This window comes from Nelumbo lutea, chromosome 2, assembly GCF_056320005.1.
Source record: "Nelumbo lutea isolate HS-2025 chromosome 2, American lotus-T2T, whole genome shotgun sequence".
NCBI lineage: Eukaryota > Viridiplantae > Streptophyta > Magnoliopsida > Proteales > Nelumbonaceae > Nelumbo > Nelumbo lutea.
This window is the reverse complement of record NC_142685.1, coordinates 31774093-31791586: the sequence shown is the minus strand read 5'-3', so window position 1 is coordinate 31791586 and position 17494 is coordinate 31774093. Positions and strand designations below refer to the sequence as shown.

Here is a 17494-nt window from a genome sequence, read left to right as displayed (position 1 = left end):
TTTAAAATACTTCAGGAAAAAGTCCCACATTTTTTAAGTTAAGCGACAATGAGTAAACAGGAGTTCAGCAATCTCCAAGTCTGATTGACACAGCACACAATCTAGACAGGAGATTTATATGCCATGCTTGCTCAGCTTGTCCTTGGTTAAACATTTGCCCAGAATCACTGTCCAAATTAGAAAAGGTAACTTCTGATAGAACCTAGAAATCCATTACCACCTTGACAGGAAAGTAGGAATTGTTTCAAGTCCTAAGATGCCAAGCAAAAGATATCACCAAAAAGATTCCTGATTTTTCCCACAACCAACTTCTACCATTATGTATCCCATCAACCGGATGATAATGTATGATCTTTTGGAGAAAATCAGCAGCCTGTTCAATCTCCCGGTCAAATTTCTTTTAAATTTCAGAATCCAAACCATTTTGTTATCCACCAACTCATACATGTGAGAAACCAGTGCCTCTTTGTCTTCCACAACCAAGTAGAGATAAAGAAAGACCTCCCTAAGAGGTCTGCTATCACAAAAAACATCACTCAAAAAGGAATTCTTGATCCATCACTAAAGTTGTATCAAATGCATTTTAGGAATGAGCAAAAGTTTTTTCAATTCCCTTCTAAAATGAAATACCGTAAGAGGAATTGGCTTCTATTAAGTCCCATCCAAGATTTCTCAAACCATAGCTTCAATTATATGAAATATTGGGGAATAATGAGAAATAAAATAGTGGGAATTACGAGACCATTATCCTTACCATTATAATAGCCCATCATGGATAATAAATGCCAAGACATAAATTACTTAATTTAATTATGACCGTTATTCATAATGATCAATGGCTATCCTGTTATAATGACTGTAACCATGCATCATGTTAGCTTTAAATCGGTTCTCACCATATTCATTATTCAAAGCCTTGATGAAAGGATTTCAGCAAATTGAGTATCCATCAATAATGAATCTCTCTCTCTCTCTCTCTCTCTCTCTCTCTCTCTCTCTCTCTCTATCTATCTATCTATCTATCTATATATATATATATATTTCACACGTGCCTCCTCTTGCCCTCCTTTTTCACACATGTGCAAATTTGTTTTTAAATAAAATCATTAAAAATATAACATGTCAAAATTAAAACCTAGGTCTTCATTGTCTCTCATAAATTCCATATTTACTCTCTAATAACACCATTATTCTCTCTCTCACCTTAATGGTTAATGTTTGTAACATCTCCCCTCCCCATTAAATCTCTCTTTTCCTCTTAAATTTCTTTTAATCCCTTTTGACTCTATCTAATAAAGTAGGGGTATTAATTAGATGGATTGGGTTAGATTAAGGGCCAACCTAAACATGAACCCTAGCTTTCACCCAAACTAATATCAAAACCCAAATTTGCCCACCAATACATTGGGTGAACCTATTTTCCTCTTATATAAAAGTCTAAAGAAACCATTTCTCCTTTCCATGGGTTATTAGGTTTTTCTCTATTCTTGTATTAATTTAATGTACATTTGTTTCATGAACTCTTCTGGTTCAATAATAAAAATCACTTAACATGAGCCTTTGGTTATCTTCGTCAGTTCAAATTTGAAATTGTTTTTTTTTAATTGGTTATTTATCTCATGTTAAGCACATTTTTTGGCTATATAAAAAGGAATAAGTTTGAAGCTAAATAACTAAAAAGGAAAAGAACTTTACTTTTCTACTATTTTATTTGTAAAGAACTAGAAATATATAAAAACTTTGGTGAATCAATGTTACTTCATTTTTTCCCTTACAAATAAATTAAAAAAAAAACAGCATGTGCATCACACGGGTCACTGCTAGTATACACTATAAAGGGACACGACATTGGTTCGAAAGGAAACAAATATTTAAGCACAAAATTAATACCATATAATCATGTATGCTCTGATAAATAAATAGAAAATATATCAGCAGAAATATATGTAATAGCCTTATAATGCTCATCATAATAAAGCCCTTTGCCCTGGGAAGTATTGAATGCCTACAGATCCCTTTATCTGCCTCAAGATGTACAGTCTACAAAAAAATAAGTCAATGAATAAAGTGATTTGTGCAAGCAAGATTTGACAACCTAAATAATAAAACTAATTTCATTACCAGGTAGACAACAAATCCTTCAGGTAGATAACGTGATGATAAACATCTCGCATTCCCAATTCTGTTTTTGTGTTTCTGATAAAAAAAGAATCTCATATTCCTAATTCTACGAGATCTCCACCTCCATAAAGGCCTCTTGAGTCAAGCCCAAACAAGTCCATACAAGGGTCTTAAATTTTTTTCAGTAAAGAAATGTTTTATGATTTTAGTTGTAGTTCACCATATTTTAGGATTAGGAATCAAATGTTATTTGATTAAGAAATTCCTGTATTAGGAAGGATGAGAGAAGACTAGCAAAAAGGGGGCTATTATGTGAACTAAAGCTTTGGATATTTGAAAAGTCTTTGTTTTTGTTTTATTTAAAAGTTAATAAACCATTACTAATCTACAATCAGTATTAAAAGGTAATTTAGAAGTTGATAAACCATTACAGAAAGGTGAATCCACAAAAAATATAACAAAAAACTTTCAAAAAAGGTACACGCCTAGACTGAGGTGCAACGTGTACCAGGCGCACACCTTTCCAAAGGGGCTCGTAGGCTGAGGCAAGGCACATAGCCACATACCTTGAAATCCACATCGCCTGTGCACTTAAACATGCCTTTTAAATCACTGAATTCTACAAATAACCCTAGCCCTTTTAAAGAAGGTAAAAATAAGCTCCAGACAACAGCTAGAAATAACCATCTGGTATGAAACAAAGAAAACAAATGTTCCTAGAAACCAGAGACAAAAAGACAGGAGTATTAACCAAAAATGTTACAAGAAAACTTACAAGAATTTTTTTGTATACTAAGGATGCAATGCCAGGGGTCTCCAATTCACCTTTGGAATGACTAGGAAAAAGCCCCAATGAGTTTCAGCACATGACAATAATCAAAAGGGCGTTCTACCATTTGCAATCTTCCTCCTTTTTTGCATATGATAAACTTGCTTTCCAACTTAAACCACTATCTTTTGAGCTTGTCCAAGCTGAAAATCTTTCACAGGGCACCAACCGTGTGAAGTCTGAATGGAATGTCTATCACTTTACATGTCTAGCTTCTTTATCAAGTAAGTCTAGGACTGAATCATGAGACTTCCTGATTCTGATGTACACAACATCAATCAATTGACCTAACAATGTGAACCCATGGATCTTTTGTATTTCCACCAGGTAAGCATGGTACTTGGTAAAGAAAAGAAATTTATGAGACTTGAACTCAAATATTTCTGCAGAACTTTGGTGGTTACACCTTGAGAGGCTTTTTTTCCCCTAATACACTTTAAAGTGGCAGACAAAAGCTATGGTGCAAAGATTAGATTGGTTATCTCAAAGATTCATAAGTAGGTTAACCTTGAGGTTATACTCTTCCCACATTCATTGACTAAACCAACTTACAAGTGCCATGTTCCATAATGCAAATTCATTTATACACATTGCTCTCATTGCTTGTGCATGAATTTAAGAATTGGACAACCACCATAAGGAGCAAGCGTCCAAAATATTGTTAGCAAGACATTTGAAATGAAATATTGCAACTTCTTTAAACAAAAACTAATCATGACTAATTCTCTATAATAAGAAAGATACACAACTCAGTAGCATCTTTTAGTTGGATTCAAACTTGTTTAACACTTATGAAATGATAATTGTTTCTACTGTAGCTACAGTAGTCCGAACCAGTAAGGAGAAGAAGAAAGAGAAGGAGAAGAAGAAGAAGAAGAGAAGAAGAAGATGAAAGAACTGTCGAACCTGATAGCTAAACCCTATCAATCGACCTCTTAATAGTGATTAGGCTTCTAATTAAATGTACAAGGACTAAAACTGCCCCTACTTAAGTATGGGATAGAGAACCTCTAATAAGACTGCCACATAAGCTCATAACTTAACCAAGGTGAGTTGACTAATCTACCCTTATTCGGCTAACTCTAACACTCTCCCTCAAGCTGGAGAATATATGTCATATAATCCCAGCTTATTACATATATAGTTCACTCTCCCTGAGCTTAAGGCTTTTGTAAACAAATCTGCCCACTGATCACCTGAGCTTACATGTTCTGTGCTTATTTTTCCAGTAAGAACCTTCTCCCTCACAAAGTGGCAATCAATCTCTATGTGCTTTGTTCTCAAATGAAAAACAGGATTGGATGAGATATGGAGCGCAGCTTGATTGTCACAGTACAACTTCATAGGTTTATCCATGTGGAACACGATTTCTTGTAGGAGATTCCTCAACCACACTAATTCACATGTAGTGTGTGCCATGGCTCTGTACTCGGCTTCAACACTGCTTCTAACCACAACCGTCTGCTTTTTACTCTTCTATGTCACAAGATTTCCTCCAAGAAATGTGCAGTAACCTGTAGTAGATCTTCTATCAGACACAGAGCCCGCCCAATCTGCATCCGTGTACCCAACTACTTCAAGTTTTCCTCTTGGTTTATACAATAGCCCACGGCCCGGAGCTCCCTTCAAATATCTTACAATTCTAAGAACTGCATCCCAGTGAGATATACGAGGGTTCTGCATAAATTGGCTCACCACACTGACTGCAAAGGAGATGTCTGGACTCGTGATAGTCAAATAGTTCAGCTTCCCCACTTGTCATCTATACCTTTTAGGATCATCAAATATTTCCCCTGTATCACTGCTCAACTTAACATTTGGTTCCATAGGAGTCTTAGTCGGCTTTGCACCTAACAGTCATGTTTCGTCCAATAGATCGAGAACATATTTTCTTTGGCACAGGTTTACACCTTGTCTTGATCTAGCAACTTCTATACCCAAGAAATACTTCAATGTCCCAAGGTCTTTTGTTTGAAAATGATTTTACAGAAAGACCTTGAGTTTGTCGATCCCCAATTTGTCACTGCCAGTTATGACAATATCATCCACATAGACCACTAATAAAATCTTTTCATCTTCTGAGTCATAGTTGAACACTGAGTGATCAACCTGGCATTGTTTCATTCCAAAATTCTTCACCACTTCACTAAACTTCCCGAACCAAGCACGAGGCGATTGTTTCAACCCATAAATTGCCTTTTTCAATCTGCACACCTTACCAGCCTCCCCCTGAGCAACAAACCCAAGTGGTTGCTCCATATATACCTCCTCTATAAGGTCACCATGAAGGAAGGCATTTTTTATGTCAAGTTGAAATAAGGGCCACTCATACATAACTGCCAGGGAAATTAACACACGGACAGAGCTAATCTTAGCCACTGGAAAGAAGGTCTCCATATAGTCCACTCCATACAACTGTGAATACCCTTTACCAACAAGTCTGGCTTTCAGACGCTCCACACTACCATCTAGCAAGTATTTAACAGTATACACCCATTTACAACCCACAACATGCTTACCAGGAGGAAGAGTAGTGAGCTCCCACGTGTGAGTATGCTAAAGAGCAGAGAGTTCCTCCTCCATTGCCTGTCTCCACCCAGGTGAACTAAGAGCCTCTTGGACATTGTTAGGTATGGAAATAGATGACAATAGTGAAACAAACTGGCGATGTGAGGCGGAAAGGCGAGATACTGAAACAAAATTGGAAATGGATGGAGAGTAGAATTACGTTCACCTTTCCGTAAGGCAATGGGTAGGTCAAGTCCTGAAGGTTCAGCAACAGGAGCAACAACAGGATCCGCGGACAAGGTAGAAGCTAGAGGAGGGGCTGGTGTCGTTCGACATGTATACACTTGCCGAATTGGTGGTCGTTCAGTAGGGATCTACACTGGATGAGGTGACGAGTCAACTCCAACAGGAACACCCGGAACGGGATCACTGACCGGAAGAGGAAGAGGAAGTAAAGGTGGAGACGAAGATGCTTCAGTTCCTGAGAAGAAGGGAACAAACTCAAAAAAGGTGTCATCAAGACAGACATAGCACTTTCGAGTAAGGGGATTGTAACACTTGTACCCTTTTTGAGTCCGAGTGTAGCCAAGAAAGACACACTTAATGGAGCGTGCATCCAACTTGTCTATTCCAGGACTCAAATTGTAAACAAAGCACACACAGCCAAAGATACGAGGTGTTAATGGAAAGGGAGACAAGGTGGGGAACAAGATAGAGAAGGGAGACCGACCATGAAGAATAAAGGAGGGCATCCGATTAATGAGGAAACACGCGGTAAGTACAGCATCACTCCAAAACCGTTTAGGAACACTCATATGATGAAGAATAGACCGAGCTGTTTCAAGGAGATGACGGTTCTTCCGTTCAGCCACCCCATTTTGTTGAGGAGTGGATGCACAAGAAGTTTGATGAATGATGCCATGCTGTTCTAAATACTGTTCAAAGGAAGTTAGAAAATATTCACGACCATTAACTGAATGAAGAACTTTGATTGGAACACCAAATTGTGTACGTATTTCAGCATGGAATTTTTGAAAAATGGAAAATAATTCACTCCTTTCTTTCATTAAATAAATCCATGTCATTCTTGAACAATCATCAATAAAAGTGACAAAATACTTGTAACCATTATAAGACTTTATTTTGATCGGGCCCCAAACATCTGAATGAACCAAAGCAAAATGACTCAACATATGACTTTCAACTCTAGGATTGATGGAAACACGACGATGTTTCCCAAACTAACACGACTCACACTGTAACACTGACAAATGACTCAAAGACGGAACTAGTATCTTGAGTGCCTTGAGAGAAGGATATCCCAGTCGACAATGCCACTGTAGAGGAGTGAGTGAAGTCTGAAGTGCAACTGACGATCCACCACCGTCAAGGTAATACAATCCACCAGCTTCATGCCCCCCACCAATATTCTTCCCCGTCCTGAGATCCTGAAAAACACAAGAGGAAGGGAAAAAAGTAACAGAACAGTTAAGAGTCTTGGTTAATTTACTAACAAACATAAGATTGAATGGAAACTTAGGGACATATAGAACAGATGATAAAGAAAGAGAAGCCATGCCAACATTGCCAACATCACAGATGGGAGAGGAGGAACCATTGGCAAGGGTAACAATTTGAGATGTTGAAGTTTCAGAGAGAGAAGAGAACACACCTGGAGTCCCGGTCATGTGATCAGAGGCTCCAGAGTCAATAATCCAAGGAGAGGTTTTAGATGACAGGCAAGCTATACCTGAGTGGGCAAGAGTAGCAGCAGTGTGTTGTGAAGTGGACTAAAAGAACCGCTCATACTCATCACGCGGTATACTCACCATCTCCCTTCCAGAAACAAATGTAGATGTGGAAGGAGTTAGGTCTGCCTGTTGATTATCACTGACATCAACCCCACCAGCAACAACATGATTGGCCCATTTAGAGGGAGGGCGGCCATGAAGATCATAACAGAAATTTACGGAATGTTGTTCCCTGCCACAGTGGGTACACTTCCTTGTAGAGCTGCCTTTTTCTTTGCCACGGCCTCCCCCTGAGTCACGACCACCACCACGGCCAAATATGGAACCACCACAACCTCCTCGGGAGGCATGTCCTCCCCCTTTCGTACCACATCCACCTCCTCTGGCTGTCACAAAAGCTGATCTATCAGACTGTGTGGGATTCTTTGTCTATCCCAAAGAAATCCTGCGAAGCCGAGCAAACACTTCCTCAAGTGTAGGAAGGGTAGAGCCCCCCAATATTTGGACCCTAACTGGTTCATACTCTGATTTCAACCCTACTAAGAACCTTGTGACATCTAGTTGTTCCCTCTGTTGTTGCTGAACCTTAACATCTGGAGTGAGAGGATGATAGACATTGAGTTCATTTATGAGGTTCTTCATACTGGCATAGTACTCTTCTAGGGTTTTATTTCCTTGTTGCAGACCAAAGTACTCCTGATAGAGCTTATATACCCTTGTAGTATTATCTTGCCCAGAATACAACTTCTTGGCATGTTCCCATATGTCCTTAGTTGTATCTAAGAACATGAAGTTGACACTTATTTTGGATTCCATACTGTTCCATAGCCATGTCATGATTTGAGCATCCTCCTGTTCCCAATCATCAAACCCTGGATAGTCAGCCGGTGGTTTATCTTCTTTCACATGCTTCACTTTTCTCTTTGCCTTGAGAAAAACTTCCACCGACTTGGCCCATGGAACATAGTTCTCACCATTCAGTTTAATTGAGGTCATCTGTACACCTAGATAGTCAGAGGAAACCACCACACTAGGTTTCTGATCACTACAGCCATCTCCCATTGCTGCCACGATACTCTTTCAATGCTGCCTCTAATCTGAATTCCCAATCACCAACTAAGTGCTACTGTCAAGAGTTTGATGTTCCAGAACCTACAGCAGTCCCTAAACACAATGATAGATACACACGCCCACACCACTACTGATTTCACAAAAAAAACACAGACTACACCAACATTAATTCAGCACTTACTAACCACATGCAAGCTCTCTTACAACTACTCAACAGAGTTTGTGCATCACAAGCACCACCACACAGCCATAGCTGTCACACACAATACAGACCTGCTTTAACGCTTTTAAGAGGGCACCACAAGACCAACAAAAACTCAACTAGTACCATTGCATTACACCTTGCACCATTCGGCCACCTACAGTAGTAGCCCTTACACCATTTGGTCACTGTAAACACAGCCTGTTCTTGGAATTTTTCCAAGAACCAGGGCAACAACCAACCTAGTTCTCTAGGTTCTGATCAGTCCTCTCAAGTTCTTGAAGATCTTCAACCCAGAAATACCAACAGCACACAGAGGAGAGATAACCAACCTTCGTTTGAGAGCTTCAGCCAACCATTCACTGCTGAAGTTGTTTTCTTAGGAAAGGAGGTTCTATGCACCAGAAAAAAGAAGAGTTGTGATGTTTCAGGCCTGGGACGAACCACTTTTCTCCATTGACAGCCCAGAGAAGAAAAGGAGAGAACTGAAGCACAAACTGAAACAGGTCACGAACTGAAGTTGTCACGCTCTGATACCATGTTTCTACTGTAGCTACAGTAGTCCGAACCAGTAAGGAGAAGAAGAAAGAGAAGAAGAAGAAGAAGAAGAGAAGAAGAAGAAGATGAAAGAACTGTCGAACCTGATAGCTAAACCCTATCAGTCGACCTCTTAATAGTGATTAGGCTTCTAATTAAATGTATAAGGACTAAACTGCCCCTACTTAAGTATGGGACAGAGAACCTCTAATAAAACTGCCACATAAGCTCATAACTTAACCAAGGTGAGTTGACTAATCTACCCTTATTCGGCTATCTCTAACAATAATAATAATAATAATAATAATAAAAGGAATGAAGAAGAAGAAGAAGAAAAGGAAATGAAAAGAATTAAAGAAAAAAACTATGGCATGTTACAGATCTTTTATGTATATCCATGTAGTGTACATAAAAGGAAATGACTTCAAACCTGTTCTTTGAACAATGCTTCATGGCACATCATTGTACTCCGGATTTGATCCATTTTTTCCTTGGGAATACTTAGAAGATGAGTTCCAGGATTGAAAATGCTGGCATCATTAGCAACTTTCATGTTGGCACTGGAACTATTTGAGCCACCTGTGGGAAAACTCAAAGCCATTGCATCTCTTGGAGCATGGTGGCAGATCATGGTTATTCTGGATTACTGCATACCTTGAATTTTAAAAAAACAAAGTCAAAGAAAAAAAATGCAGAAGAGAACTTAAAATTCTAAAATGTTTGAACAGAAGAGTATTATATAAAATTGGTATGGTCATGATCATCCAAACCTTCTTGTATTGTCTGGTGTCAGTTAATATTAAAAGGCATAGCATTCAAAAACAAAAATTTACTTCCATAATAAGAAACGACAAGATTAAAAAACAAAAATTTATTGGAACAAAGAAAGATACTGAAACAATCCTAAGGGAAAACGAATCCTTTTCGAGTTTTTTAATCAATAATCCTTTTCAAGTTTTATATGCTTATTAGTTTAAAAAATTCATTCCATGTCAAGATGGCCATAAAGCAGTTACCAGGGAAGTCTCATAATCCTTTATTTGTTGAGCTTTAAGGAATCAAGATGCCAATCATGAAAAAAAATTTTATGAGATAGAAAGTGCAGTCCATTTTATTAATGTGGTTGGATTTTATGTGCTGAAACTTGTTCATTTTAAGTTTGGTTTTGGATTGCACTGCTTGTTGATACATACAGGTTGAAATGCCTTTACCCTTGGGTTTGGGTGTTCTTCAGGCTGGATTTGTTCTTTTATGTAATTTTTCCTTTGCTTTTCTCTTGGAATTTCAGAACCTTGCAATGTTGGTAGTATTAGGTTTCCTCTACATCTGAGGCTTTGAGGGTAAGGCCTCATTGGTGGTAGGTGGAGTTGGGTGTTTGAAGTTCATTTTATTTTACTTTTTCCTCATAGCCTTCTCTTCTTTGTGTGTATTTTATATCACTTCTGTAGTTTGTTTGGTTTTTCCATTAACAAAATGTGGTTATTAACCAAAAGAAATGTAAACTTTTCCATCAGTCATTTCATAATTGTGAAGGATACATTGGCTACTACAAAGTGGATACATGAGATTTTCTGCCATCAGCTCCAAACTTCTATTATCTTTCCATAGTGTGAGACCCACAACAAACTTGAGAAATTTGGCATGTTGATGTCCAGTAAGCTCTAGGTAATTAAATCTTGGTCAATCAATATCAGATATGAGAAAAAATAGCATTCAGAATTCATCTAATACAGTCCCATTTTCTGAGGAAAATGCAAATGCTCAGCCTTACTCACTGTTCAAACAATACTAATATCTATAAGTTGTAGGGAAGCAAAACTCATTCAAGCAGAAAATTTTTATGTTGAACTGGGTGGACCCAATATGCTTCACGTATCAGATGTCCTGGGTGGTTAAATCTTTCCAAAACCAAAACAAGGATATGGAAGCTAGGAGTCATGGAGGACTGAATTAAGGGGAAGATCATTTAATTTTATTTTGGGTAAATAATAGATAGGTACCCTGTACTTTGGGGGTAATGACAGATAGGTACCCCAAACTTTCAAATGCAATAGTTGAGTACTCTGAACTCCCAGAAATAGATACCCCAGTCCAGCTGCCAGTATTCCATCAGTTATCCACAATATGTGAAGTCGTGTGTGACTTTAAACATTCCAAAATCCCAAAATTACTCTTTTTGTGTTTTCTTAGACCATTTTGAAATGTGACACTTGAGTACCCTGCACTTTGGGGGTAGTGACAGATAGGTACCTTGAACTTCCAAATGCAAAACTTGAGTACCCTGAACTCCCAGAAATAGACACCCTGGTTTATTTTGATAATCTAATTTTCCTTCTCAGATTTCATTCTCAAGCCTGAACTACAGCAAACGTGGATCAATCAACAAAGAATAGAAGGGGTTTCATTCTCGGGTTTGATTTTCTTATTTTTGAAACCATATTTCCCTTTCTCCTCTATGAAAACGTAGTTCTGACTTCTGAGTCTTCGTTCTCAGGTTCTTATATTTTGAAATCCTCATTTTTCTTCTCAGATTTCATTCTCAGGTTTTATTATCTTGATTGTTCTAAGATCATTTTCAGGTAAGAGAAACACGTCATTTAACCAGGGTTGTTTTGGTCAATTTCAACTTTTGTTTTTCAATAATTCAATATATATATGGGCATTTTAGTAATTTTAGTGCACACCATAACATTGGTTAATGGCACTGGACTAGGGTGTCTATTTCTGGGAGTTCAGGGTACCTATCTGCCACTACCTCCAAAGTACAGGGTACCTATCTGCAATTTACCCTTCTATTTTTTCACATTCAACCCCACCAAATTTCTACACTGAAGCTCATAAAACTAATAATGAAATAATCCTCTAGGTGGCTGATAAGGAGGATATTCCCCCTCATATTTGTACATTATGCTCCTTGAATACCCAACATGACAGCATGGATCGCTCTACTCCAAAATCTTGATCCCTCATGCTCAAAAGTTACAAGGTTTCTATTAATGCAAGAAATCAGTCACCTCCACAAAGACCAAGAAGAAATGCTCCTTAGATTGTGAGATAATGAAGACTGCAAAATTAAGTTTCTGGTTGATTCTTCAATGGTTCAACCTAAAGCATGAAATATAAGCTTGGTGTGAGATGCACTTGGCCTTAGTGCCTGTAACTGCCTTCCTGAAAACCACCTCTCATAAATAGAACCTCACATAGGAAAGGGAGATAAAGATGAAAAGATACAGAGATTTCAAGCCCTTCCTAGTGTCATATATCCTAATAAATTAGAAATCACTTTCTGCACCAAAAAAGAGATGAGAATGAGATGAATCTATGATTAAATCCAAGATCTTAATAGTATAAATAACTTGAGACTAAATATTGATGAGATACTTAACTTCCCACTAAATTATTGTGTCACCATGAAAGACCAGAACGTTAGGTTATTGGCACAAATCCAGCCATCTATATTTGGGGCATTTCCACAAAATCATGACTATTGGCTCCCAGTTGAAGCAGTGAACACAATCTATCCATAGATGGCCTATTTTGGAGAGAGAAATCAGACACATGTTTGTTGAGAAATTGGAGACAATTAGATTGGGTATATGCAGGGGTGGCCAAGTATGGTAGAGTTCTAGTTGAGATTTTTTATAAAAATATGGAAAAAATCCTCATGAAGAAAACCTAGGAAATCACAATAATCTTGGGAAGAACTGTAAACAGTAACCTACTCCTAAAAATGGTGAATGGAGAATGTTGTCAGTTGTTTATGTTTATGTATTCAGGTTTAGTACCATAAGGGTACTGATGTATTTTCCTCTTTGATTACATTGTTCGGCTGTACTAGTATAAATAATAATAGATCATTCTTTCGCCCCCTAAGTTCAACAGGGGCTTTCAGTCCTCTCGGCTCTCCTCTCCTCTCTCCCTCTCTTCTCTCCTCTTGTCTATCACTTGCTCTTGCTCTTGCTCAACATGGTATCAGAGCAAGTTCGTCCAGGCCTGAAAACAAATTAGTTGAGGTCATTCTCCAATGCCGAATAGGTTGCCTCTTCATCTCCTAGAAGCTGTATCCCTGATGCTCGACTTCAAGAAGGAAGAAGGTGTCGGCCTGACTGTTCAGCTTCCTAGCGCAGAAAAGAGTTCTGGTACAGAGTCTTTTCGTATTCCAGCCCATATGCTGTTTTCATTGATTGCTCGGCTGTAGAGAGGCTGTCACCTGATGTACGAAGAGGAGGTTCTGGTTTGCAGAGAGACTGAGTTCAAGAAGGTACTGCCCATCTGCTGTTCGGGTGCCCTGGTATTCAACTGAAGCTGTTTTTTGTTGTTTTTTCTTCTTGCACCCTTCGATGGACTGTTGATGCCCTAAAAATCCGAATGTGGTGTTCTCCTCTGGTGTGTCACTACTATTCGGCTACATTGTTGTTGGACTGAAGTTTTTTTTTTTTTTCTTCCTTGACTGTTATTGCTGTTCCGCTACATTATTGATCTCAGTGACTGTTCGGCTACCCTGAAGTTGGTGTCAGCCGATTAGGTGTATGGTGAACTATCACCTTGTGTCTCTCTTTCTACTAAGGAGTTGTATGAAAACTGTAAAACCGTAGGTCATACAGACCTGGTTATGTACTGCATTGCAGTGTTTGTATGTTTGTTCATTGGATTCCTACAAAAATTGTAGGTCATACAGACTAGTCCAAGTGCTGCAGCAACAGTGCTTGTTCTTGGCTCTCTGTGAAACCGCAGGTCAGATGTACCTAGTTGTATGCTGAAATAGCAAGTGCTTCTTCTTTTGTGGACTAAAGGACATAAGATCCCTTTTTCTGTAGCAGCTCTGTGAAGCAGTGTGCCTTGGGTGTTGTGTGTTCTTAAACCTGAAATCATGAATAGTGAAGATTCAGCCACATCTGGAATCTCCACAATGCTAAATGGAATGAGTGGGGGTGGTGACCTATCCTTCCCTATGGCTGTTGTTCCTCTTGATGGATTAAATTACCTAGAATGGTCAAGAGGGATCAAGTTATACATCACTACAAGAGGGAAGATAGACTACATTAATGGGAGGATAAAAGAACCATCCTCCGGGAGTGTTGAATATGATAGATGGAATTAGGAGAACAGTATTGTTATGTCCTGGCTCTTGGTTTCCATGCAGCCTCAAATCAGGAAGAATTTCATGTGGGCTGAAACTGCGAATGAAATCTGGGAACAAGCAAAGTCTACATATTCAGAATTGAGACACTATGCCAAAATTTATCAACTGCAGGCAGCATCTTCTACTTGTAGACAGGGGGAGAGGTGTTTATCGGTCTATTACTCTGACTTAACATCTGCCTGGAAGGAGTTGGATCACTACCAGAGTGTGGATTGGAAGTGTGATGAGGATGCTAAGAAGTACAAACTGATTGTCTCCCAGCAAAGGGTGTTTGCATTCTTACATGGTCTGAATCCTATGTACGAATCTACCAGAGTTCAGATTCTCAACTCTAAGGATCTCCCTTTTGTTCAGGAAGTCTATGCTCTTGTACAATCTGAAGAAAGCAGGAGAAATTTGATGAACAGCCCTGGTGGGGATGCTGTTGTGTTAGTTGCAAAAGGGGGTGTATCTACTGGTGGGGGATCTTCTTCCCGGAAAGGAGATCTCCAGAAAAAAACAGAAGATAAGGAAAAATTGTGGTGCACTCATTGCCAGAAACCCCGACACACCAAAGATACCTGTTGGGATCTTCATGGGAAACCAAAATGGGCTCAAGATCTGACTAAGAAGCAAAGTTCAGAGGTGAATAAGAAGTACGGGCAGCAAAATACAAAGAAACATCACATGGCCAACATGGCTACTCGGGAGCATCAGCCTACCATTTCTACTGTGACTCAGACACATCTCACTGGACCTGACCCGAGGGAGGACATTATGAATTCCTTCTGTGACCATTTAGAGCTCTATGGTAGAGCAATTCGTCAGATGGATACTCCTCCCTCAACCTCATTTGCATCTACGTCAGGTAACCCTGCCACTGCTTTCCATGTTGCTTCTCACACCCATGACTCTCCATAGATCATTGATTCTGGAGCATCAAAACATATGATTGGTACGTCCTCTTACTTTCAAACCTATCACCCTCTTTCTGGAAGAGACAAGGTGAGACTAGCCGATGGATCATACTCTTCCATAGCTGGTTAAGGAACCCTCTCTCTTCCTCTTGGCCTTACCCTCTCTGATGTTCTTCATGTTCCAAACTTTCCCATTAATTTGTTCTCTGTTAGTAGTGTTACTAATTCCTTAAATTGATCGGTGACTTTTTTCCCTTCTCATTGTGTGATTCAGGATCTGGCCTCGGGGAGGACGATTGGTAGGGGTCGTATGGCTGATGGACTTTACATGCTGGAGAATAAGGCTGGTCTTCATGTTACAGAGTCTATGAGTCAGTCCTGTAAGAAAAAAGTCTATTTATGGCATTGTCGTCTTGATCATTTGTCTTTTGAGTCTTTGAAAGTTGTATTCCCAGAACTGTTTAAGTCAATGTCTGTCTCTAACTTTTCTTGTCAAACGTGTCAGTTGAGTAAACATTGTAAAACTCATTTTCTTCAAAGACATAGTAAATCTGAATCTCTATTTCACATTGTTCATTCTGATGTGTGGGGCCCTGTTACTTTACCATCTGAGAGTGGCTACAAGTATTTCATTACCCTCATTGATGATTATTCTAGATTTACATGGGTATATCCAATGCGAACCAGGGAAGAAGTACCAAAAATCATTCAAGATTTCCAGCGGATGGTCTTCACTCAATTTCAAACTGAAATCCAAATTTTCTAATCAGATAATGCAAAAGAATTTTTTCATAGTGACCTCACAGAATTTTTTGCTTCGCATGGTTCCCTTCACCGTAGCTCTTGTGCCCGCACACCACAACAAATTGGTGTGGCCGAGCGGAAGAACCGATATCTCCTTGAAGTGGCTCGAGGTTTACTACTTCATATGAATGTTCCCAAACATTTTTGGCTTGAAGCTGTTCTTTGTTCCACTTACCTTATAAACCGTATGCCCTCTCGTCGGTTAGAGTACAAAGCCCCACATCAACTTCTCTTTCCTAAGGCTCCCCTTCTTTCTATTCCTCCTCGTGTCTTTGGTTGTCGGTGTTTTGTCCAAAATCTGTCTCCCACCCGTGGGAAATTAGACTCTCGTGCTATACCTTGCATATTTCTTAGTTACTCATTCACTCAAAAGGGCTACCGTGTTTTTGATCATGTTTCTCGTAAATTCTATGTCTCTATGGATGTTTCTTTCTTTGAGGATGAGCCTTTCTATCCTGTTTCTCCTCAGGGGGAGTGTAGACATGAGGAGAAACTAGTTCAGCTTCCCTCTCTCCCTGACCCTCCACCTTTTCGTGTTTTTTCTCGTCGTCGCAAAGGCCAGCCAAATCCAAGAGCTGTAGAGAATCCGGAAGCTGTACCTCCAGTGCCACCAGACTCCTCGAGGGAGGATCATACTCACTCAGGTATTTTAGCTCCCAATGATGTCCTTGAATATATTGAAAATGATTCCTCTACTGCTAATGATCTTGACCGTCCTATTGCTCACAGGAAGGGGGTCAGATTGTGCACCACAAAACATCCCATTTCCAATTTTGTCTCCTATGAGAACATTTCACCCTCATTCCATGCCTTCCTTACCTCTATTGACAGTGTCCCTATCCCTAAGAATGTGGCAGAAGCTTTTTCAGTTCCTGAATAGACAAATGCCATGAGGGAAGAAGTTAACGCCCTTCACAAAAATGGCACATGGGAACTTGTTGATCTTCCCAAGGGAAAGGTTCCAGTTGGATGTAAATGGGTGTTCACAGTCAAGCATAAGGCTGATGGAACAGTGAAAAGGTATAAAGCTCACTTAGTGGCAAAGGGATTTACTCAAGTGTATAGAGTTGATTATGCTGAAACTTTTGCCCCCGTTGCCAAGATGAATTCCATTAGAGTCCTTTTTCTCTCTTGCAGCCAATCTGGATTGGGTTTTACACCAACCGGACATCAAGAATGCATTCTTGAATGGTGACCTTGAAGAGGAAGTGTACATGATTCAACCTCCTGGGTTTCTAGCCTAAGGCAATGAACAGAAAGTGTGCAAGTTGAAGAAGTCCTTATACGGGCTGAAACAATCACTAAGAGCTTGGTTCAGTAAATTCCACGTGGTAGTTCAGCAGAAAGGATACAGGCAATGTCAGTCAGATCACACACTATTCGTGAAAAAAAAGAGAAGGTAAAATTGCTGCTCTAATTGTTTATGTGGATGACATAATTGTTACTGGTGATTGGGAGGATGAAATTCAGAAATTGAAACTTTTCCTTGCAACTCAGTTTGAAGTGAAGGATCTAGGACCTGCCAGATACTTCCTTGGAAGTGAAGTTGCCCGATCAAAGAAGGGTATCTTCATTTCTCAAAGGAAATACGTCTTAGATTTACTTCAGGACACTGGAAAGATGGGGGTGAAG

At 39.3% G+C, this 17494-nt stretch overlaps 1 protein-coding gene across 5 annotated transcripts in view; it reads right to left on the bottom strand.

Annotated features, from left to right (window-relative positions):
- Positions 1-17494, bottom strand: part of LOC148869655 (uncharacterized) — a 36631-nt gene that overhangs the window by 16583 nt on the left and 2554 nt on the right. For 4 of the 5 annotated variants that reach the window (XM_088973276.1, XM_088973278.1, XM_088973277.1 and 1 more), the window contains one exon: positions 9450-9673. In XM_088973276.1, coding sequence (XP_088829402.1) covers positions 9450-9650 — 201 coding nt within the window. In that variant the 5' untranslated portion in view covers positions 9651-9673. The remainder of the gene's footprint in view (positions 1-9449; positions 9674-17494) is intronic. The other variant, XM_088973273.1, reaches the window with a different exon arrangement.